At 46.3% G+C, this 27,038-nt stretch overlaps 1 protein-coding gene across 2 annotated transcripts in view; it reads right to left on the minus strand.

Annotated features, from left to right (window-relative positions):
- Nucleotides 1-27,038, minus strand: part of LOC106580280 (SET-binding protein) — a 163,150-nt gene that overhangs the window by 54,983 nt on the left and 81,129 nt on the right. For both annotated transcript variants that reach the window (XM_082966337.1, XM_082966336.1), the window contains exons 3-4: nt 17,619-20,176; nt 17,228-17,429 (exon numbers count right to left, since the gene is read on the minus strand). In XM_082966337.1, the coding sequence (XP_082822463.1) occupies nt 17,228-17,429; nt 17,619-20,176 (2,760 nt within the window). The remainder of the gene's footprint in view (nt 1-17,227; nt 17,430-17,618; nt 20,177-27,038) is intronic.

The following is a 27,038-nucleotide window of genomic DNA, read 5'->3' on the forward strand; positions in this document are numbered from 1 at the left end:
GAAAGGAGGAGAGGTCATATCAGTACTAGATAATACATACAGTCCAGAGGAGGAGAGGCCATATCAGTACTGGATAATACATACAGTCCAGAGTTGAGGTCATGTCAGTACTGGATAATACATAGAGTCCAGAGGAGAGGTCATATCAGTACTGAATAATACATACAGTCCAGAGGAAAGGAGGAGAGGTCATATCAGTACTAGATAATACATACAGTCCAGAGGAGGAGAGGCCATATCAGTACTGGATAATACATACAGTCCAGAGGAGAGGAGGAGAGGTCATATCAGTACTGGATAATACATACAGTCCAGAGGAGAGGAGGAGAGGTCATATCAGTACTGGATAATACATACAGTCCAGAGGAGAGGAGGAGAGGTCATATCAGTACTGGATAATACATACAGTCCAGAGGAGAGGAGGAGAGATCATATCAGTACTGGATAATACATACAGTCCAGAGGAGAGGAGGAGAGGTCATATCAGTACTGGATAATACATACACTCTAGAGGAGAGGAGGAGAGGTCATATCAGTACTGGATAATACATACAGTCCAGAGGAGGAGAGGAGAGGTCATATCAGTACTGGATAATACATACAGTCCAGAGGAGAGGCCATATCAGTACTGGATAATACATACAGTCCAGAGGAGAAGAGGAGAGGTCATATCAGTACTGGATAATACATACAGTCCAGAGGAGAGGCCATATCAGTACTGGATAATACATACAGTCCAGAGGAGAGGAGGAGAGGTCATATCAGTACTGGATAATACATACAGTCCAGTGGAGAGTTCATATCAGTACTGGATAATACATACAGTCCAGAGGAGGAAAGGAGAGGTCATATCAGTACTGGATAATACATACAGTCCAGAGGAGAGGAGGAGAGGTCATATCAGTACTGGATAATACATACAGTCCAGAGGAGAGGAGAGGAGGAGAGGCCATAATAGTACTGGATAATACATACAGTCCAGAGGAGAGGTCATATCAGTACTGGATAATACATACAGTCCAGAGGAGAGGTCATATCAGTACTGGATAATACATACAGTCCAGAGGAGAGGCCATATCAGTACTGGATAATACATACAGTCCAGAGGAGAGGTCATATCAGTACTGGATAATACATACAGTCCAGAGGAGAGGCCATATCAGTACTGGATAATACATACAGTCCAGAGGAGAGGTCATATCAGTACTGGATAATACATACAGTCCAGAGGAGAGGTCATATCAGTACTGGATAATACATACAGTCAAGAAGAGGAGAGGCCATATCAGTACTGGATAATACATACAGTCCAGAGTTGAGGTCATGTCAGTACTGGATAATACATAGAGTCCAGAGGAGAGGTCATATCAGTACTGAATAATACATACAGTCCAGAGGAAAGGAGGAGAGGTCATATCAGTACTAGATAATACATACAGTCCAGAGGAGGAGAGGCCATATCAGTACTGGATAATACATACAGTCCAGAGGAGAGGTCATATCAGTACTGGATAATACATACAGTCCAGAGGAGGAGAGGCCATATCAGTACTGGATAATACATACAGTCCAGAGGAGAGGAGGAGAGGCCATATCAGTACTGGATAATACATACAGTCCAGAGGAGAGGTCATATCAGTACTGGATAATACATACAGTCCAGAGGAGAGGTCATATCAGTACTGGATAATACATACAGTCCAGAGGAGAGGTCATATCAGTACTGGATAATACATACAGTCCAGAGGAGAGGCCATATCAGTACTGGATAATACATACAGTCCAGAGGAGAGGTCATATCAGTACTGGATAATACATACAGTCCAGAGGAGGAGAGCTCATATCAGTACTGGATAATACATACAGTCCAGAGGAGAGGCCATATCAGTACTGGATAATACATACAGTCCAGAGGAGGAGAGGCCATATCAGTACTGGATAATACATACAGTCCAGAGGAGAGGTCATATCAGTACTGGATAATACATACAGTCCAGAGGAGTCGCCATATCAGTACTGGATAATACATACAGTCCAGAGGAGAGGTCATATCAGTACTGGATAATACATACAGTCCAGAGGAGGAGAGGCCATATCAGTACTGGATAATACATACAGTCCAGAGGAGAGGAGGAGAGGCCATATCAGTACTGGATAATACATACAGTCCAGAGGAGAGGTCATATCAGTACTGGATAATACATACAGTACATAGGAGAGGTCATATCAGTACTGGATAATACATACAGTCCAGAGGAGAGGTCATATCAGTACTGGATAATACATACAGTCCAGAGGAGAGACCATATCAGTACTGGATAATACATACAGTCCAGAGGAGAGGCCATATCAGTACTGGATAATACATACAGTCCAGAGGAGAGGTCATATCAGTACTGGATAATACATACAGTCCAGAGGAGGAGAGGTCATATCAGTACTGGATAATACATACAGTCCAGAGGAGAGGCCATATCAGTACTGGATAATACATACAGTCCAGAGGAGAGGAGGAGAGGTCATATCAGTACTGGATAATACATACAGTCCAGTGGAGAGTTCATATCAGTACTGGATAATACATACAGTCCAGAGGAGGAAAGGAGAGGTCATATCAGTACTGGATAATACATACAGTCCAGAGGAGGAGAGGAGGAGAGGTCATATCAGTACTGGATAATACATACAGTCCAGAGGAGAGGAGGAGAGATCATATCAGTACTGGATAATACATACAGTCCAGAGGAGAGGAGGAGAGGTCATATCAGTACTGGATAATACATACAGTCCAGAGGAGAGGAGGAGAGGCCATAATAGTACTGGATAATACATACAGTCCAGAGGAGAGGTCATATCAGTACTGGATAATACATACAGTCCAGAGGAGAGGTCATATCAGTACTGGATAATACATACAGTCCAGAGGAGAGGCCATATCAGTACTGGATAATACATACAGTCCAGAGGAGAGGTCATATCAGTACTGGATAATACATACAGTCCAGAGGAGAGGCCATATCAGTACTGGATAATACATACAGTCCAGAGGAGAGGTCATATCAGTACTGGATAATACATACAGTCCAGAGGAGAGGTCATATCAGTACTGGATAATACATACAGTCAAGAAGAGGAGAGGCCATATCAGTACTGGATAATACATACAGTCCAGAGTTGAGGTCATGTCAGTACTGGATAATACATAGAGTCCAGAGGAGAGGTCATATCAGTACTGAATAATACATACAGTCCAGAGGAAAGGAGGAGAGGTCATATCAGTACTAGATAATACATACAGTCCAGAGGAGGAGAGGCCATATCAGTACTGGATAATACATACAGTCCAGAGGAGAGGTCATATCAGTACTGGATAATACATACAGTCCAGAGGAGGAGAGGCCATATCAGTACTGGATAATACATACAGTCCAGAGGAGAGGAGGAGAGGCCATATCAGTACTGGATAATACATACAGTCCAGAGGAGAGGTCATATCAGTACTGGATAATACATACAGTCCAGAGGAGAGGTCATATCAGTACTGGATAATACATACAGTCCAGAGGAGAGGCCATATCAGTACTGGATAATACATACAGTCCAGAGGAGAGGTCATATCAGTACTGGATAATACATACAGTCCAGAGGAGGAGAGGTCATATCAGTACTGGATAATACATACAGTCCAGAGGAGAGGCCATATCAGTACTGGATAATACATACAGTCCAGAGGAGGAGAGGCCATATCAGTACTGGATAATACATACAGTCCAGAGGAGAGGTCATATCAGTACTGGATAATACATACAGTCCAGAGGAGTCGCCATATCAGTACTGGATAATACATACAGTCCAGAGGAGAGGTCATATCAGTACTGGATAATACATACAGTCCAGAGGAGGAGAGGCCATATCAGTACTGGATAATACATACAGTCCAGAGGAGAGGCCATATCAGTACTGGATAATACATACAGTCCAGAGGAGAGGCCATATCAGTACTGGATAATACATACAGTCCAGAGGAGGAGAGGCCATATCAGTACTGGATAATACATAGAGTCCAGAGGAGAGGTCATGTCAGTACTGGATAATACATAGAGTCCAGAGGAGAGGTCATATCAGTACTGAATAATACATACAGTCCAGAGGAAAGGAGGAGAGGTCATATCAGTACTGGATAATACATACAGTCCAGAGGAGAGGCCATATCAGTACTGGATAATACATACAGTCCAGAGGAGAGGAGGAGAGGTCATATCAGTACTGGATAATACATACAGTCCAGAGGAGAGGCCATATCAGTACTGGATAATACATACAGTCCAGAGGAGAGGCCATATCAGTACTGGATAATACATACAGTCCAGAGGAGGAGAGGCCATATCAGTTCTGGATAATACATACAGTCCAGAGGAGAGGCCATATCAGTACTGGATAATACATACAGTCCAGAGGAGGAGAGGCCATATCAGTACTGGATAATACATACAGTCCAGAGGAGAGGTCATATCAGTACTGGATAATACATACAGTCCAGAAGAGGAGAGGCCATATCAGTACTGGATAATACATACAGTCCAGAGTTGAGGTCATGTCAGTACTGGATAATACATAGAGTCCAGAGGAGAGGTCATATCAGTACTGAATAATACATACAGTCCAGAGGAAAGGAGGAGAGGTCATATCAGTACTAGATAATACATACAGTCCAGAGGAGGAGAGGCCATATCAGTACTGGATAATACATACAGTCCAGAGGAGAGGTCATATCAGTACTGGATAATACATACAGTCCAGAGGAGGAGAGGCCATATCAGTACTGGATAATACATACAGTCCAGAGGAGAGGAGGAGAGGCCATATCAGTACTGGATAATACATACAGTCCAGAGGAGAGGTCATATCAGTACTGGATAATACATACAGTCCAGAGGAGAGGTCATATCAGTACTGGATAATACATACAGTCCAGAGGAGGAGAGGTCATATCAGTACTGGATAATACATACAGTCCAGAGGAGAGGCCATATCAGTACTGGATAATACATACAGTCCAGAGGAGGAGAGGTCATATCAGTACTGGATAATACATACAGTCCAGAGGAGAGGCCATATCAGTACTGGATAATACATACAGTCCAGAGGAGGAGAGGCCATATCAGTACTGGATAATACATACAGTCCAGAGGAGAGGTCATATCAGTACTGGATAATACATACAGTCCAGAGGAGTCGCCATATCAGTACTGGATAATACATACAGTCCAGAGGAGAGGTCATATCAGTACAGGATAATACATACAGTCCAGAGGAGGAGAGGCCATATCAGTACTGGATAATACATACAGTCCAGAGGAGAGGCCATATCAGTACTGGATAATACATACAGTCCAGAGGAGAGGCCATATCAGTACTGGATAATACATACAGTCCAGAGGAGAGGAGGAGAGGTCATATCAGTACTGGATAATACATACAGTCCAGAGGAGAGGCCATATCAGTACTGGATAATACATACAGTCCAGAGGAAAGGAGGAGAGGTCATATCAGTACTGGATAATACATACAGTCCAGAGGAGAGGCCATATCAGTACTGGATAATACATACAGTCCAGAGGAGAGGAGGAGAGGTCATATCAGTACTGGATAATACATACAGTCCAGAGGAGAGGCCATATCAGTACTGGATAATACATACAGTCCAGAGGAGAGGCCATATCAGTACTGGATAATACATACAGTCCAGAGGAGGAGAGGCCATATCAGTTCTGGATAATACATACAGTCCAGAGGAGAGGCCATATCAGTACTGGATAATACATACAGTCCAGAGGAGGAGAGGCCATATCAGTACTGGATAATACATACAGTCCAGAGGAGAGGTCATATCAGTACTGGATAATACATAGAGTCCAGAGGAGAGGCCATATCAGTACTGGATAATACATACAGTCCAGAGGAGAGGTCATATCAGTACTGGATAATACATACAGTCCAGAGTTGAGGTCATGTCAGTACTGGATAATACATAGAGTCCAGAGGAGAGGTCATATCAGTACTGAATAATACATACAGTCCAGAGGAAAGGAGGAGAGGTCATATCAGTACTGGATAATACATACAGTCCAGAGGAGAGGTCATATCAGTACTGGATAATACATACAGTCCAGAAGAGGAGAGGCCATATCAGTACTGGATAATACATACAGTCCAGAGGAGAGGAGGAGAGGCCATATCAGTACTGGATAATACATACAGTCCAGAGGAGAGGTCATATCAGTACTGGATAATACATACAGTCCAGAGGAGAGGTCATATCAGTACTGGATAATACATACAGTCCAGAGGAGAGGTCATATCAGTACTGGATAATACATACAGTCCAGAGGAGAGGCCATATCAGTACTGGATAATACATACAGTCCAGAGGAGAGGTCATATCAGTACTGGATAATACATACAGTCCAGAGGAGGAGAGGTCATATCAGTACTGGATAATACATACAGTCCAGAGGAGAGGCCATATCAGTACTGGATAATACATACAGTCCAGAGGAGGAGAGGCCATATCAGTGCTGGATAATACATACAGTCCAGAGGAGAGGTCATATCAGTACTGGATAATACATACAGTCCAGAGGAGTCGCCATATCAGTACTGGATAATACATACAGTCCAGAGGAGAGGTCATATCAGTACTGGATAATACATACAGTCCAGAGGAGGAGAGGCCATATCAGTACTGGATAATACATACAGTCCAGAGGAGAGGCCATATCAGTACTGGATAATACATACAGTCCAGAGGAGAGGCCATATCAGTACTGGATAATACATACAGTCCAGAGGAGGAGAGGCCATATCAGTACTGGATAATACATAGAGTCCAGAGGAGGAGAGGCCATATCAGTACTGGATAATACATAGAGTCCAGAGGAGAGGTCATGTCAGTACTGGATAATACATAGAGTCCAGAGGAGAGGTCATATCAGTACTGAATAATACATACAGTCCAGAGGAAAGGAGGAGAGGTCATATCAGTACTGGATAATACATACAGTCCAGAGGAGAGGCCATATCAGTACTGGATAATACATACAGTCCAGAGGAGAGGAGGAGAGGTCATATCAGTACTGGATAATACATACAGTCCAGAGGAGAGGCCATATCAGTACTGGATAATACATACAGTCCAGAGGAGAGGCCATATCAGTACTGGATAATACATACAGTCCAGAGGAGGAGAGGCCATATCAGTACTGGATAATACATACAGTCCAGAGGAGAGGTCATATCAGTACTGGATAATACATACAGTCCAGAGGAGGAGAGGCCATATCAGTACTGGATAATACATAGAGTCCAGAGGAGAGGTCATATCAGTACTGGATAATACATACAGTCCAGAGGAGAGATCATATCAGTACTGGATAATACATAGAGTCCAGAGGAGAGGTCATATCAGTACTGGATAATACATACAGTCCAGAGGAGGAGAGGTCATATCAGTACTGGATAATACATACAGTCCAGAGGAAAGGAGGAGAGGTCATATCAGTACTGGATAATACATACAGTCCAGAGGAAAGGAGGAGAGGTCATATCAGTACTGGATAATACATACAGTCCAGAGGAGAGGCCATATCAGTACTGGATAATACATAGAGTCCAGAGGAGAGGTCATATCAGTACTGGATAATACATACAGTCCAGAGGAAAGGAGAGGTCATATCAGTACTGGATAATACATACAGTCCAGAGGAGGAGAGGCCATATCAGTACTGGATAATACATACAGTCCAGAGGAGAGGAGAGGTCATATCAGTACTGGATAATACATACAGTCCAGAGGAGAGGTCATATCAGTACTGGATAATACATACAGTCCAGAGGAGAGGCCATATCAGTACTGGATAATACATAGAGTCCAGAGGAGAGGTCATATCAGTACTGGATAATACATAGAGTCCAGAGGAGAGGTCATATCAGTACTGGATAATACATACAGTCCAGAGGAGAGGCCATATCAGTACTGGATAATACATAGAGTCCAGAGGAGAGATCATATCAGTACTGGATAATACATACAGTCCAGAGGAAAGGAGGAGAGGTCATATCAGTACTGGATAATACATACAGTCCAGAGGAGAGGTCATATCAGTACTGGATAATACATACAGTCCAGAGGAGAAGAGGGGAGATCATATCAGTACTGGATAATACATACAGTCCAGAGGAGAGGAGGAGAGATCATATCAGTACTGGATAATACATACAGTCCAGAGGAGAGGAGGATAGGTCATATCAGTACTGGATAATACATACAGTCCAGAGGAGGAGAGGAGAGGTCATATCAGTACTGGATAATACATACAGTCCAGAGGAGAGGAGGAGAGGCCATATCAGTACTGGATAATACATACAGTCCAGAGGAGAGGAGGATAGGTCATATCAGTACTGGATAATACATACAGTCCAGAGGAGGAGAGGAGGAGAGGCCATATCAGTACTGGATAATACATACAGTCCAGAGGAGAGGAGGAGAGGTCATATCAGTACTGGATAAAACATACACTCCAGAGGAGAGGTCATATCAGTACTGGATAATACATACAGTCCTGAGGAGAGGAGGAGAGATCATATCAGTACTGGATAATACATACAGTCCAGAGGAGAGGAGGAGAGGTCATATCAGTACTGGATAATACATACACTCCAGAGGAGAGGAGGAGAGGTCATATCAGTACTGGATAATACATACAGTCCAGAGGAGAGGAGGAGAGGTCATATCAGTACTGGATAATACATACAGTCCAGAGGAGAGGAGGAGAGATCATATCAGTACTGGATAATACTACAGTCCAGAGGAGAGGAGGAGAGGTCATATCAGTACTGGATAATACATACAGTCCAGAGGAGAGGAGGAGAGATCATATAAGTACTGGATAATACATACAGTCCAGAGGAGAGGAGGAGAGGTCATATCAGTACTGGATAATACATACAGTCCAGAGGAGAGGCCATATCAGTACTGGATAATACATACAGTCCAGAGGAGAGGTCATATCAGTACTGAATAATACATACAGTCCAGAGGAAAGGAGGAGAGGTCATATCAGTACTAGATAATACATACAGTCCAGAGGAGGAGAGGCCATATCAGTACTGGATAATACATACAGTCCAGAGGAGAGGAGGAGAGGCCATATCAGTACTGGATAATACATACAGTCCAGAGGAGAGGTCATATCAGTACTGGATAATACATACAGTCCAGAGGAGGAGAGGCCATATCAGTACTGGATAATACATACAGTCCAGAGGAGAGGAGGAGAGGCCATATCAGTACTGGATAATACATACAGTCCAGAGGAGAGGTCATATCAGTACTGGATAATACATACAGTCCAGAGGAGAGGTCATATCAGTACTGGATAATACATACAGTCCAGAGGAGGAGAGGTCATATCAGTACTGGATAATACATACAGTCCAGAGGAGAGGCCATATCAGTACTGGATAATACATACAGTCCAGAGGAGGAGAGGTCATATCAGTACTGGATAATACATACAGTCCAGAGGAGAGGCCATATCAGTACTGGATAATACATACAGTCCAGAGGAGGAGAGGCCATATCAGTACTGGATAATACATACAGTCCAGAGGAGAGGTCATATCAGTACTGGATAATACATACAGTCCAGAGGAGTCGCCATATCAGTACTGGATAATACATACAGTCCAGAGGAGAGGTCATATCAGTACAGGATAATACATACAGTCCAGAGGAGGAGAGGCCATATCAGTACTGGATAATACATACAGTCCAGAGGAGAGGCCATATCAGTACTGGATAATACATACAGTCCAGAGGAGAGGCCATATCAGTACTGGATAATACATACAGTCCAGAGGAGAGGAGGAGAGGTCATATCAGTACTGGATAATACATACAGTCCAGAGGAGAGGCCATATCAGTACTGGATAATACATACAGTCCAGAGGAAAGGAGGAGAGGTCATATCAGTACTGGATAATACATACAGTCCAGAGGAGAGGCCATATCAGTACTGGATAATACATACAGTCCAGAGGAGAGGAGGAGAGGTCATATCAGTACTGGATAATACATACAGTCCAGAGGAGAGGCCATATCAGTACTGGATAATACATACAGTCCAGAGGAGAGGCCATATCAGTACTGGATAATACATACAGTCCAGAGGAGGAGAGGCCATATCAGTTCTGGATAATACATACAGTCCAGAGGAGAGGCCATATCAGTACTGGATAATACATACAGTCCAGAGGAGGAGAGGCCATATCAGTACTGGATAATACATACAGTCCAGAGGAGAGGTCATATCAGTACTGGATAATACATAGAGTCCAGAGGAGAGGCCATATCAGTACTGGATAATACATACAGTCCAGAGGAGAGGTCATATCAGTACTGGATAATACATACAGTCCAGAGTTGAGGTCATGTCAGTACTGGATAATACATAGAGTCCAGAGGAGAGGTCATATCAGTACTGGATAATACATACAGTCCAGAGGAGGAGAGGTCATATCAGTACTGGATAATACATACAGTCCAGAGGAGAGGCCATATCAGTACTGGATAATACATACAGTCCAGAGGAGGAGAGGCCATATCAGTGCTGGATAATACATACAGTCCAGAGGAGAGGTCATATCAGTACTGGATAATACATACAGTCCAGAGGAGTCGCCATATCAGTACTGGATAATACATACAGTCCAGAGGAGAGGTCATATCAGTACTGGATAATACATACAGTCCAGAGGAGGAGAGGCCATATCAGTACTGGATAATACATACAGTCCAGAGGAGAGGCCATATCAGTACTGGATAATACATACAGTCCAGAGGAGAGGCCATATCAGTACTGGATAATACATACAGTCCAGAGGAGGAGAGGCCATATCAGTACTGGATAATACATAGAGTCCAGAGGAGGAGAGGCCATATCAGTACTGGATAATACATAGAGTCCAGAGGAGAGGTCATGTCAGTACAGGATAATACATACAGTCCAGAGGAGGAGAGGCCATATCAGTACTGGATAATACATACAGTCCAGAGGAGAGGCCATATCAGTACTGGATAATACATACAGTCCAGAGGAGAGGCCATATCAGTACTGGATAATACATACAGTCCAGAGGAGAGGAGGAGAGGTCATATCAGTACTGGATAATACATACAGTCCAGAGGAGAGGCCATATCAGTACTGGATAATACATACAGTCCAGAGGAAAGGAGGAGAGGTCATATCAGTACTGGATAATACATACAGTCCAGAGGAGAGGCCATATCAGTACTGGATAATACATACAGTCCAGAGGAGAGGAGGAGAGGTCATATCAGTACTGGATAATACATACAGTCCAGAGGAGAGGCCATATCAGTACTGGATAATACATACAGTCCAGAGGAGAGGCCATATCAGTACTGGATAATACATACAGTCCAGAGGAGGAGAGGCCATATCAGTTCTGGATAATACATACAGTCCAGAGGAGAGGCCATATCAGTACTGGATAATACATACAGTCCAGAGGAGGAGAGGCCATATCAGTACTGGATAATACATACAGTCCAGAGGAGAGGTCATATCAGTACTGGATAATACATAGAGTCCAGAGGAGAGGCCATATCAGTACTGGATAATACATACAGTCCAGAGGAGAGGTCATATCAGTACTGGATAATACATACAGTCCAGAGTTGAGGTCATGTCAGTACTGGATAATACATAGAGTCCAGAGGAGAGGTCATATCAGTACTGGATAATACATACAGTCCAGAGGAGGAGAGGTCATATCAGTACTGGATAATACATACAGTCCAGAGGAGAGGCCATATCAGTACTGGATAATACATACAGTCCAGAGGAGGAGAGGCCATATCAGTGCTGGATAATACATACAGTCCAGAGGAGAGGTCATATCAGTACTGGATAATACATACAGTCCAGAGGAGTCGCCATATCAGTACTGGATAATACATACAGTCCAGAGGAGAGGTCATATCAGTACTGGATAATACATACAGTCCAGAGGAGGAGAGGCCATATCAGTACTGGATAATACATACAGTCCAGAGGAGAGGCCATATCAGTACTGGATAATACATACAGTCCAGAGGAGAGGCCATATCAGTACTGGATAATACATACAGTCCAGAGGAGGAGAGGCCATATCAGTACTGGATAATACATAGAGTCCAGAGGAGGAGAGGCCATATCAGTACTGGATAATACATAGAGTCCAGAGGAGAGGTCATGTCAGTACTGGATAATACATAGAGTCCAGAGGAGAGGTCATATCAGTACTGAATAATACATACAGTCCAGAGGAAAGGAGGAGAGGTCATATCAGTACTGGATAATACATACAGTCCAGAGGAGAGGCCATATCAGTACTGGATAATACATACAGTCCAGAGGAGAGGAGGAGAGGTCATATCAGTACTGGATAATACATACAGTCCAGAGGAGAGGCCATATCAGTACTGGATAATACATACAGTCCAGAGGAGAGGCCATATCAGTACTGGATAATACATACAGTCCAGAGGAGGAGAGGCCATATCAGTACTGGATAATACATACAGTCCAGAGGAGAGGTCATATCAGTACTGGATAATACATACAGTCCAGAGGAGGAGAGGCCATATCAGTACTGGATAATACATAGAGTCCAGAGGAGAGGTCATATCAGTACTGGATAATACATACAGTCCAGAGGAGAGATCATATCAGTACTGGATAATACATAGAGTCCAGAGGAGAGGTCATATCAGTACTGGATAATACATACAGTCCAGAGGAGGAGAGGTCATATCAGTACTGGATAATACATACAGTCCAGAGGAAAGGAGGAGAGGTCATATCAGTACTGGATAATACATACAGTCCAGAGGAAAGGAGGAGAGGTCATATCAGTACTGGATAATACATACAGTCCAGAGGAGAGGCCATATCAGTACTGGATAATACATAGAGTCCAGAGGAGAGGTCATATCAGTACTGGATAATACATACAGTCCAGAGGAAAGGAGAGGTCATATCAGTACTGGATAATACATACAGTCCAGAGGAGGAGAGGCCATATCAGTACTGGATAATACATACAGTCCAGAGGAGAGGAGAGGTCATATCAGTACTGGATAATACATACAGTCCAGAGGAGAGGTCATATCAGTACTGGATAATACATACAGTCCAGAGGAGAGGCCATATCAGTACTGGATAATACATAGAGTCCAGAGGAGAGGTCATATCAGTACTGGATAATACATAGAGTCCAGAGGAGAGGTCATATCAGTACTGGATAATACATACAGTCCAGAGGAGAGGCCATATCAGTACTGGATAATACATAGAGTCCAGAGGAGAGATCATATCAGTACTGGATAATACATACAGTCCAGAGGAAAGGAGGAGAGGTCATATCAGTACTGGATAATACATACAGTCCAGAGGAGAGGTCATATCAGTACTGGATAATACATACAGTCCAGAGGAGAAGAGGGGAGATCATATCAGTACTGGATAATACATACAGTCCAGAGGAGAGGAGGAGAGATCATATCAGTACTGGATAATACATACAGTCCAGAGGAGAGGAGGATAGGTCATATCAGTACTGGATAATACATACAGTCCAGAGGAGAGGAGGAGAGGCCATATCAGTACTGGATAATACATACAGTCCAGAGGAGAGGAGGATAGGTCATATCAGTACTGGATAATACATACAGTCCAGAGGAGGAGAGGAGGAGAGGCCATATCAGTACTGGATAATACATACAGTCCAGAGGAGAGGAGGCGAGGTCATATCAGTACTGGATAAAACATACACTCCAGAGGAGAGGTCATATCAGTACTGGATAATACATACAGTCCTGAGGAGAGGAGGAGAGATCATATCAGTACTGGATAATACATACAGTCCAGAGGAGAGGAGGAGAGGTCATATCAGTACTGGATAATACATACACTCCAGAGGAGAGGAGGAGAGGTCATATCAGTACTGGATAATACATACAGTCCAGAGGAGAGGAGGAGAGGTCATATCAGTACTGGATAATACATACAGTCCAGAGGAGAGGAGGAGAGATCATATCAGTACTGGATAATACTACAGTCCAGAGGAGAGGAGGAGAGGTCATATCAGTACTGGATAATACATACAGTCCAGAGGAGAGGAGGAGAGGTCATATCAGTACTGGATAATACATACAGTCCAGAGGAGAGGCCATATCAGTACTGGATAATACATACAGTCCAGAGGAGAGGAGGAGAGGAGGAGAGGTCATATCAGTACTGGATAATACATACAGTCCAGAGGAGAGGTCATATCAGTACTGGATAATACATACAGTCCAGAGGAGAGGAGGAGAGGCCATATCAGTACTGGATAATACATACAGTCCAGAGGAGAGGAGGAGAGGCCATATCAGTACTGGATAATACATACAATCCAGAAGGGGGAGAGGAGAGGTCAAATCAGTACTGGATAATACATACAGTCCAGAGGAGAGGAGGAGAGGTCATATCAGTACTGGATAATACATACAGTCCAGAGGAGAGGTCATATCAGTACTGGATAATACATACAGTCCAGAGGAGAGGTCATATCAGTACTGGATAATACATAGAGTCCAGAGGAGAGGTCATGTCAGTACTGGATAATACATAGAGTCCAGAGGAGAGGTCATATCAGTACTGAATAATACATACAGTCCAGAGGAAAGGAGGAGAGGTCATATCAGTACTGGATAATACATACAGTCCAGAGGAGAGGCCATATCAGTACTGGATAATACATACAGTCCAGAGGAGAGGTCATATCAGTACTGGATAATACATACAGTCCAGAGGAGAGGTCATATCAGTACTGGATAATACATACAGTCCAGAGGAAAGGAGGAGAGGCCATATCAGTACTCGATAATACATACAGTCCAGAGGAGAGGAGGAGAGGTCATATCAGTACTGGATAATACATACAGTCCAGAGGAGAGGCCATATCAGTACTGGATAATACATACAGTCCAGAGGAGAGGAGGAGAGGCCATATCAGTACTCGATAATACATACAGTCCAGAGGAGAGGAGGAGAGGTCATATCAGTACTGGATAATACATACAGTCCAGAGGAGGAGAGGAGAGGTCATATCAGTACTGGATAATACATACAGTCCAGAGGAGAGGTCATATCAGTACTGGATAATACATACAGTCCAGAGGAGAGGTCATATCAGTACTGGATAATACATACAGTCCAGAGGAGAGGTCATATCAGTACTGGATAATACATACAGTCCAGAGGAGGAGAGGCCATATCAGTACTGGATAATACATACAGTCCAGAGGAGAGGTCATATCAGTACTGGATAATACATACAGTCCAGAGGAGAGGCCATATCAGTACTGGATAATACATACAGTCCAGAGGAGGAGAGGCCATATCAGTACTGTATAATACATACAGTCCAGAGGAGAGGCCATATCAGTACTGGATAATACATACAGTCCAGAGGAAAGGAGGAGAGGTCATATCAGTACTGGATAATACATACAGTCCAGAGGAGAGGCCATATCAGTACTGGATAATACATACAGTCCAGAGGAAAGAAGAGGTCATATCAGTACTGGATAATACATACAGTCCAGAGGAGGAGAGGCCATATCAGTACTGGATAATACATACAGTCCAGAGGAGAGGAGGAGAGGTCATATCAGTACTGGATAATACATACAGTCCAGAGGAGGAGAGGTCATATCAGTACTGGATAATACATACAGTCCAGAGGAGAGGTCATATCAGTACTGGATAATACATACAGTCCAGAGGAGAGGAGGAGAGATCATATCAGTACTGGATAATACATACAGTCCAGAGGAGAGGAGGAGAGGTCATATCAGTACTGGATAATACATACAGTCCAGAGGAGGAGAGGAGAGGTCATATCAGTACTGGATAATACATACAGTCCAGAGGAGAGGAGGAGAGGTCATATCAGTACTGGATAATACATACAGTCCAGAGGAGAGGTCATATCAGTACTGGATAATACATACAGTCCAGAGGAGAGGAGGAGAGATCATATCAGTACTGGATAATACTACAGTCCAGAGGAGAGGAGGAGAGGTCATATCAGTACTGGATAATACATACAGTCCAGAGGAGAGGCCATATCAGTACTGGATAATACATACAGTCCAGAGGAGAGGAGGAGAGGAGGAGAGGTCATATCAGTACTGGATAATACATACAGTCCGGAGGAGAGGTCATATCAGTACTGGATAATACATACAGTCCAGAGGAGAGGAGGAGAGGACATATCAGTACTGGATAATACATACAGTCCAGAGGAGAGGAGGAGAGGCCATATCAGTACTGGATAATACATACAGTCCAGAGGAGAGGCCATATCAGTACTGGATAATACATACAGTCCAGAGGAGAGGAGGAGAGGTCATATCAGTACTGGATAATACATACAGTCCAGAGGAGAGGAGGAGAGGTCATATCAGTGCTGGATAATACATACAATCCAGAAGGGGGAGAGGAGAGGTCAAATCAGTACTGGATAATACATACAGTCCAGAGGAGAGGAGGAGAGGTCATATCAGTACTGGATAATACATACAGTCCAGAGGAGAGGTCATATCAGTACTGGATAATACATACAGTCCAGAGGAAAGGAGGAGAGGTCATATCAGTACTGGATAATACATACAGTCCAGAGGAGAGGCCATATCAGTACTGGAAAATACATACAGTCCAGAGGAGAGGTCATATCAGTACTGGATAATACATACAGTCCAGAGGAGAGGAGGAGAGGCCATATCAGTACTGGATAATACATACAGTCCAGAGGAGAGGAGGAGAGGCCACATCAGTACTGGATAATACATACAGTCCAGAGGAGGCTGGTGGGCAAAAATATATGAGGACGGGCTCATTGTAATGGCTGGAATTAAATTAAAGGAAAGGTATCAAACACATCAAACACATGGGCTCTCCATTTGTTAGATACCGGTCTATTTATTATATTCCAGCCATTACAATGAACCTGTCCTCTGATATCTCTGTGACATCATATACAATAAGTCTAGTGGCAACTTCATTCTACTCCTCCTAACTTTTATGAAATTTTAATAGGAAGTTGGATTTGATACCTCTTCTAGCTCAGACAGGAAGTTCACGTGGTCTCTGCTCTGCAGACACTTCCTCTTCCTGCGGTGTTTCTGCTTCTTCTCCTGCTGGGACAGGAAGTTGTCCACCACTGTCGGCTGCTCACAGCGACCCCTACTGCCGCGACAGGACGCCTCCAGAACGGCAGACTCCGCAGCCTCAAACCCACACAGGTCAAACGAGTACCTGCAGCACAAAACAAAAACCTGTCCACTGGATGGTTTCAAACAAACCCCCGGGGCAATATTCACTCACTCACTTTCTCCCTCCCTCACTCACTTAACTAGCATACTATCTCACTCACTCAGTCACTTCTAGCTAACTAACTAACCATGTAAACTGACTAACCATGTAAACTAACAGAGAGATAGATACCTGCGTCGTGCGTTGGTCCCCTTCTCTGTCTGGTCAGAGGTGCTGTTGTTGTCCGTCCCTATGCCGCTGTCGCTGGGAATAGTCTCCTCGCTGTGTGATTCACTGATGGGTGACAGCGTCACCTCCTTGATGGACGCCGCCCCCTCAGATAGGTGGGACGGGGAGTTGGCCAAGAGGCGCGGGGGAGAGAGCTTCCAGCCGGCCCCCAGTAGCCCCCTGCCTGGGGGTTTAGAGGGCAGGGCACTGATGGGCTGCAGGCTGGGCATGGTGGCGTCAGAGTGGGGGCCGTGAGGGCCGGGGTGGCACAGAGAGGACAGGGTGTGGGGTCTGAGGAGGAGGGTACTGGAGCTGAGAGGGGGGGTGGAAGGCACTAGGAGTCTGTTGTACAGGCTGGACATGGAGGCAGGCACAGGGGGCTTGGCCCCCCCACCTCTGGGGGGAAGGGTTTGGGTGTCAGAGCGCGGCTTCCTCCCCCTCTTCTTCCCGATGTAGATGGTTCCTCTTTTACTGACGTTGATCTGCTTCCCCAGACGAGCCTCAATGGTAGAGGCCATGACCGTCATGGCGGAAGAGACCGGAGCCGAGGCGGACTTCAGCGCTAGGCTTCCATGTTGGCTGGAGCATGATAGGATCTCATTCAGGATGCTCTGCACCTTCCCCAGCTTCAGCCTCTTCACCGGCCTGACATGGCCACCCTCACCGCGCTTCAGTTTCAACTCATTAGCATTGGGGCTAGTGGAACCAGATGCGATTTGGGCAAGCGTGGTCTTTCTCCTACGGCTGAGCCCAGCAGGGCTGTCCCGGGCTAGAGGGCTCAGGGGGGAGGTGGAGGTGCCCTCATGGATGGTTTCCACAGTGAGCAGGGGTTGTTTTTTGGGACGACCTCGTTTGCGCTTGGCGGGGGTGTGGACAGTCAGACTGTCTGTGTTGGTGTACAGGGGGCTGGAGGGGGTGATGGGGAAGGCAGAGGGGGGCTCACACATAGCTGACAGGGGGCTGCGGCCACTCTCCCTCTGGACTAGGTTGGGGGGGCTTCGGGACTTCAGGTAGGACCACCGGTCCTTGGTCTTGGGAAGGCTGGGGCTGGGGTTAGGGCTGGGTTTTAGGCTAGTTTTGGGGTTAGGGTTAAATATGGGGCTTAGGTTGGGCAGTCTAGGGTTAGGGTTGAGAGTGGATCTTGAATTAGGGATATGGTTGGGGTTCGGGCTAGGCAGTCTGGGGCTAGGGTTGGGATCAGGGTGTTTGTGGGGATCTGTGGCTGATCTAGGATGGCCAACTGGGTTCTTCCTCACCCAGCTCTGGATCATGGCTGATTCCATGTTGGCCCCACTCATCACCCTTGCTCCTTTCTCCACTCTCTCACCTATCTCTGTTCTCTCTGTTCTCTCTCCCTTATCTGCTCTTTCTCCTTTCTCCCCGTCTGCCTCAAGCTGGCTACCCTCCTCACGCCGTCCTGACCGAGATTCACTCCTGTGGGAGTCCATCTTGTTGCCTTCCATCTTGTGGGACTCTCTTTTATGAGACTCCATCTTGTTGCCTTCCATCTTGTGGGACTCTCTTTTATGAGACTCCATCTTGTTGCCTTCCATCTTGTGGGTCTCTCTTTTATGAGACTCCATCTTGTTGCCTTCCATCTTGTGGGTCTCTCTTTTATGAGACTCCATCTTGTTGCCTTCCGTCTTGTGGGCCACTTTGGGCTCTGGGGGCCCTGATTTGCTCCTCTCTGTGATGTCAGTGCCCTGCAGCTGTTCTGATTGGTCTTCCTGGGTGAGTGACTCCTGGAGACACCGCCTCCTCCTCCGTTTCCTCCCTATTCCCTCTTCCATCAGCTCAGGAGCACCAAGCGCTGGCATCTCCCTCTCCTCCTCCTTTCTTGTCCTCCCTATGCTCTCCTTCTCTTCTCTCTCCAGCTCAGGGGTCTCCTCCCTCCTGTACTTCTGCCTTTCATCCAGAACTATCAGACTCTCCGCATCTTTCTCTGCCATCCTCCCCCATGGCAACTCAGCATTGTGGGTATTACCCAGAGTCCTCTGGGGGTCCTTCCTGCCGTACTTCCTCTTGATGTTTCCAAACAGCTGCTCACTGACCTCCTGTAAGCCCCGTCCTCTGGAGAGAGAGGTCAGGTTCAGAATGCTGGCGTCCGTTACTACGGGCAACACGGGATCAGGGCTCAGGGGTCGCTGGGGAGAGGGGCTGAAAGAGCGAGGGGAGGGGCTTCCTGGGACTCTCTTCATTGGAGGTTTGAGGAAGGAAGGGGCCAGATCAGAGAGAGGGCTCCTATTGGCTCCCGCTGGTTCTCTGCTGGGCTCAGTATGCACTGGATTGGCTGGGGATGCGGAGGGAGGCGTGGCCCAGGCTGGACTGTGTGTATGTTGGTGAGTGAATTGTGGTGGCTGTGTGTGTTGCTGTTGGGGTTGGTGTGTGAGTGTGTGTGGGGGCAGTGGTGTGGTGTGTAGGATAGAGGGCTTGGACTGGTGTTTCGGGGGGGTGACATCCCCAAGTAGTTGCAGTAGCCCCCCCTCTTTAGGTTCTGCTGCTCTGAAGGGTCTCTCATAGGTCTGAAGATAGAAACACAAAGAAGAGAATGTTCAGTACAGCTGCTCTTTATGAGAAACATCAACATATGTGACAACAGCTTATATCCAAAGTCTGTCTGTTGGTGTTTAAGCATTTGGAATGGATAACAAAACAATGTGGTAAAGATGTTCCATGCTGAGAGAGAGAGAGAGAGAGAGAGAGAGAGAGAGAGAGAGAGAGAGAGAGAGAGAGAGAGAGAGAGAGACAAAGAGAGAGAGACAAAGAGAGAGAGACAGAGAGAGAGAGAGAGACACACAGAGAGAGAGAGAGAGACAGAGAGACACACAGAGAGAGAGAGACACAGAGAGAGAGAGAGAGAGAGACACACAGAGAGAGAGACACAGAGAGAGAGAGAGAGAGAAAGAGAGAGAGAGACACAGAGAGAGAGACACAGAGAGAGACACAGAGACACAGAGAGACACAGAGAGAGAGAGACACAGAGCGAGACACAGAGAGAGAGACACAGAGAGAGAGAGAGAGACAGAGAGAGAGACAGAGAGAGAGACAGAGAGAGAGACAGAGAGAGAGAGAGAGAGAGACAGAGAGAGACAGAGTGAGAGAGAGAGAGAGACAGAGAGAGAGAGAGAGAGACAGAGAGAGAGAGAGAGAGAGAGGGAGAAAGAAGAATACACTAGTAGAAGACAAGGGGAAGAGAAGGGGGTAAAAACAGAAGAGCTTCTGTCAGGATGCTCAACCAGTCAGCGGAGGACGGATGGATAGCTGAATCACACAACCCCTAACTCATCAATACAGTACACACACTAGTCTAAACATTGTGGTGTGTACCACTAGACATTCAGTAACAGAATGTTAAGGGGTTGAAATGTAAAGAAGCGGATGTGTGTGTGTGGTTTTGTCTGTTATTAGCAGGCTCAGCCTATAATGCAAGAACCTGCCTTATGTAATGAGCTCCAGAGATGCAGTTAACCACATCTCTGCTTTTCAGCAGGTACCCCCCCACCCCCACACACGAACAAGACCAGAGCCTATGAGAGCCATTTTACAGGATGTACCTCTGCTCAGTGGTTGGAGGAAACAAAGCATAGCAGCCATAAACAGTCACTTCTCCTCTACCACTCTGCTACACAGTCACATCTCCTCTACCACTCTGCTACACAGTCACATCTCCTCTACCACTCTGCTACACAGTCACTTCTCCTCTACCACTCTGCTACACAGTCACATCTCCTCTAACACTCTGCTACACAGTCACATCTCCTCTAACACTCTGCTACAGTCACATCTCCTCTACCACTCTGCTACACAGTCACATCTCCTCTAACACTCTGCTACACAGTCACATCTCCTCTAACACTCTGCTACAGTCACATCTCCTCTACCACTCTGCTACACAGTCACATCTCCTCTAACACTCTGCTACAGTCACATCTCCTCTACCACTCTGCTACACAGTCACATCTCCTCTAACACTCTGCTACACAGTCACTTCTCCTCTACCACTCTGCTACACAGTCACATCTCCTCTACCACTCTGCTACAGTCACATCTCCTCTACCACTCTGCTACACAGTCACTTCTCCTCTACCACTCTGCTACACAGTCACATCTCCTCTACCACTCTGCTACACAGTCACATCTCCTCTACCACTCTGCTACAGTCACATCTCCTCTACCACTCTGCTACACAGTCACATCTCCTCTACCACTCTGCTACACAGTCACATCTCCTCTACCACTCTGCTACACAGTCACATCTCCTCTACCACTCTGCTACAGTCACATCTCCTCTACCTCTCTGCTACACAGTCACATCTCCTCTACCACTCTGCTACACAGTCACTTCTCCTCTACCACTCTGCTACACAGTCACATCTCCTCTACCACTCTGCTACAGTCACATCTCCTCTACCACTCTGCTACACAGTCACATCTCCTCTACCACTCTGCTACACAGTCACATCTCCTCTACCACTCTGCTACACAGTCACATCTCCTCTACCACTCTGCTACACAGTCACTATCCTCTACCACTCTGCTACACAGTCACTTCTCCTCTACCACTCTGCTACACAGTCACATCTCCTCTACCACTCTGCTACACAGTCACTTCTCCTCTACCACTCTGCTACACAGTCACATCTCCTCTACCACTCTGCTACACAGTCACATCTCCTCTACCACTCTGCTACACAGTCACATCTCCTCTACCACTCTGCTACACAGTCACTTCTCCTCTACCACTCTGCTACACAGTCACATCTCCTCTACCACTCTGCTACACAGTCACATCTCCTCTACCACTCTGCTACACAGTCACATCTCCTCTACCACTCTGCTAAACAGTCACTTCTCCTCTACCACTCTGCTACACAGTCACATCTCCTCTACCACTCTGCTACACAGTCACATCTCCTCTACCACTCTGCTACACAGTCACTTCTCCTCTACCACTCTGCTACACAGTCACATCTCCTCTACCACTCTGCTACACAGTCACATCTCCTCTACCACTCTGCTACACAGTCACATCTCCTCTACCACTCTGCTACACAGTCACATCTCCTCTACCACTCTGCTACACAGTCACATCTCCTCTACCACTCTGCTACACAGTCACATCTCCTCTACCACTCTGCTACACAGTCACATCTCCTCTACCACTCTGCTACACAGTCACATCTCCTCTACCACTCTGCTACACAGTCACATCTCCTCTACCACTCTGCTACACAGTCACATCTCCTCTACCACTCTGCTACACAGTCACTTCTCCTCTACCACTCTGCTACACAGTCACATCTCCTCTACCACTCTGCTACACAGTCACATCTCCTCTACCACTCTGCTACAGTCACATCTCCTCTACCACTCTGCTACACAGTCACATCTCCTCTACCACTCTGCTACACAGTCACATCTCCTCTACCACTCTGCTACAGTCACATCTCCTCTACCACTCTGCTACACAGTCACATCTCCTCTACCACTCTGCTACACAGTCACATCTCCTCTACCACTCTGCTACACAGTCACTTCTCCTCTACCACTCTGCTACACAGTCACATCTCCTCTACCACTCTGCTACACAGTCACATCTCCTCTACCACTCTGCTACACAGTCACATCTCCTCTACCACTCTGCTACACAGTCACTTCTCCTCTACCACTCTGCTACACAGTCACTTCTCCTCTACCACTCTGCTACACAGTCACATCTCCTCTACCACTCTGCTACACAGTCACATCTCCTCTACCACTCTGCTACACAGTCACATCTCCTCTACCACTCTGCTACACAGTCACATCTCCTCTACCACTCTGCTACACAGTCACATCTCCTCTACCACTCTGCTACACAGTCACATCTCCTCTACCACTCTGCTACACAGTCACATCTCCTCTACCACTCTGCTACACAGTCACATCTCCTCTACCACTCTGCTACACAGTCACATCTCCTCTACCACTCTGCTACACAGTCACATCTCCTCTACCACTCTGCTACACAGTCACATCTCCTCTACCACTCTGCTACACAGTCACATCTCCTCTACCACTCTGCTACAGTCACATCTCCTCTACCACTCTGCTACACAGTCACATCTCCTCTACCACTCTGCTACACAGTCACTTCTCCTCTACCACTCTGCTACACAGTCACATCTCCTCTACCACTCTGCTACAGTCACATCTCCTCTACCACTCTGCTACACAGTCACATCTCCTCTACCACTCTGCTACACAGTCACATCTCCTCTACCACTCTGCTACACAGTCACATCTCCTCTACCACTCTGCTACACAGTCACATCTCCTCTACCACTCTGCTACACAGTCACATCTCCTCTACCACTCTGCTACACAGTCACATCTCCTCTACCACTCTGCTACACAGTCACTTCTCCTCTACCACTCTGCTACACAGTCACATCTCCTCTACCACTCTGCTACACAGTCACATCTCCTCTACCACTCTGCTACACAGTCACATCTCCTCTACCACTCTGCTACACAGTCACATCTCCTCTACCACTCTGCTACACAGTCACATCTCCTCTACCACTCTGCTACACAGTCACATCTCCTCTACCACTCTGCTACACAGTCACATCTCCTCTACCACTCTGCTACACAGTCACTTCTCCTCTACCACTCTGCTACACAGTCACATCTCCTCTACCACTCTGCTACACAGTCACATCTCCTCTACCACTCTGCTACACAGTCACTTCTCCTCTACCACTCTGCTACACAGTCACATCTCCTCTACCACTCTGCTACACAGTCACATCTCCTCTACCACTCTGCTACACAGTCACATCTCCTCTACCACTCTGCTACACAGTCACATCTCCTCTACCACTCTGCTACACAGTCACATCTCCTCTACCACTCTGCTACACAGTCACATCTCCTCTACCACTCTGCTACACAGTCACATCTCCTCTACCACTCTGCTACACAGTCACATCTCCTCTACCACTCTGCTACACAGTCACATCTCCTCTACCACTCTGCTACACAGTCACATCTCCTCTACCACTCTGCTACACAGTCACATCTCCTCTACCACTCTGCTACACAGTCACATCTCCTCTACCACTCTGCTACACAGTCACATCTCCTCTACCACTCTGCTACACAGTCACATCTCCTCTACCACTCTGCTACACAGTCACATCTCCTCTACCACTCTGCTACACAGTCACATCTCCTCTACCACTCTGCTACACAGTCACATCTCCTCTACCACTCTGCTACACAGTCACATCTCCTCTACCACTCTGCTACACAGTCACATCTCCTCTACCACTCTGCTACACAGTCACATCTCCTCTACCACTCTGCTACACAGTCACATCTCCTCTACCACTCTGCTACACAGTCACATCTCCTCTACCACTCTGCTACACAGTCACATCTCCTCTACCACTCTGCTACACAGTCACATCTCCTCTACCACTCTGCTACACAGTCACATCTCCTCTACCACTCTGCTACACAGTCACATCTCCTCTACCACTCTGCTACACAGTCACATCTCCTCTACCACTCTGCTACACAGTCACATCTCCTCTACCACTCTGCTACACAGTCACATCTCCTCTACCACTCTGCTACACAGTCACATCTCCTCTACCACTCTGCTACACAGTCACATCTCCTCTACCACTCTGCTACACAGTCACATCTCCTCTACCACTCTGCTACACAGTCACATCTCCTCTACCACTCTGCTACACAGTCACATCTCCTCTACCACTCTGCTACACAGTCACATCTCCTCTACCACTCTGCTACACAGTCACATCTCCTCTACCACTCTGCTACACAGTCACATCTCCTCTACCACTCTGCTACACAGTCACATCTCCTCTACCACTCTGCTACACAGTCACATCTCCTCTACCACTCTGCTACACAGTCACATCTCCTCTACCACTCTGCTACACAGTCACATCTCCTCTACCACTCTGCTACACAGTCACATCTCCTCTACCACTCTGCTACACAGTCACATCTCCTCTACCACTCTGCTACACAGTCACATCTCCTCTACCACTCTGCTACACAGTCACATCTCCTCTACCACTCTGCTACACAGTCACATCTCCTCTACCACTCTGCTACACAGTCACATCTCCTCTACCACTCTGCTACACAGTCACATCTCCTCTACCACTCTGCTACACAGTCACATCTCCTCTACCACTCTGCTACACAGTCACATCTCCTCTACCACTCTGCTACACAGTCACATCTCCTCTACCACTCTGCTACACAGTCACTTCTCCTCTACCACTCTGCTACACAGTCACATCTCCTCTACCACTCTGCTACACAGTCACATCTCCTCTACCACTCTGCTACACAGTCACATCTCCTCTACCACTCTGCTACACAGTCACATCTCCTCTACCACTCTGCTACACAGTCACATCTCCTCTACCACTCTGCTACACAGTCACATCTCCTCTACCACTCTGCTACACAGTCACATCTCCTCTACCACTCTGCTACACAGTCACATCTCCTCTACCACTCTGCTACACAGTCACATCTCCTCTACCACTCTGCTACACAGTCACATCTCCTCTACCACTCTGCTACACAGTCACATCTCCTCTACCACTCTGCTACACAGTCACATCTCCTCTACCACTCTGCTACACAGTCACATCTCCTCTACCACTCTGCTACACAGTCACATCTCCTCTACCACTCTGCTACACAGTCACATCTCCTCTACCACTCTGCTACACAGTCACATCTCCTCTACCACTCTGCTACACAGTCACATCTCCTCTACCACTCTGCTACACAGTCACATCTCCTCTACCACTCTGCTACACAGTCACATCTCCTCTACCACTCTGCTACACAGTCACATCTCCTCTACCACTCTGCTACACAGTCACATCTCCTCTACCACTCTGCTACACAGTCACATCTCCTCTACCACTCTGCTACACAGTCACATCTCCTCTACCACTCTGCTACACAGTCACATCTCCTCTACCACTCTGCTACACAGTCACATCTCCTCTACCACTCTGCTACACAGTCACATCTCCTCTACCACTCTGCTACACAGTCACATCTCCTCTACCACTCTGCTACACAGTCACATCTCCTCTACCACTCTGCTACACAGTCACATCTCCTCTACCACTCTGCTACACAGTCACATCTCCTCTACCACTCTGCTACACAGTCACATCTCCTCTACCACTCTGCTACACAGTCACATCTCCTCTACCACTCTGCTACACAGTCACATCTCCTCTACCACTCTGCTACACAGTCACATCTCCTCTACCACTCTGCTACACAGTCACATCTCCTCTACCACTCTGCTACACAGTCACATCTCCTCTACCA

This window comes from Salmo salar, chromosome 20 (genome assembly GCF_965601325.2).
Source record: "Salmo salar chromosome 20, fSalSal1, whole genome shotgun sequence".
In the NCBI taxonomy this organism is placed as follows: Eukaryota; Metazoa; Chordata; class Actinopteri; order Salmoniformes; family Salmonidae; genus Salmo; species Salmo salar.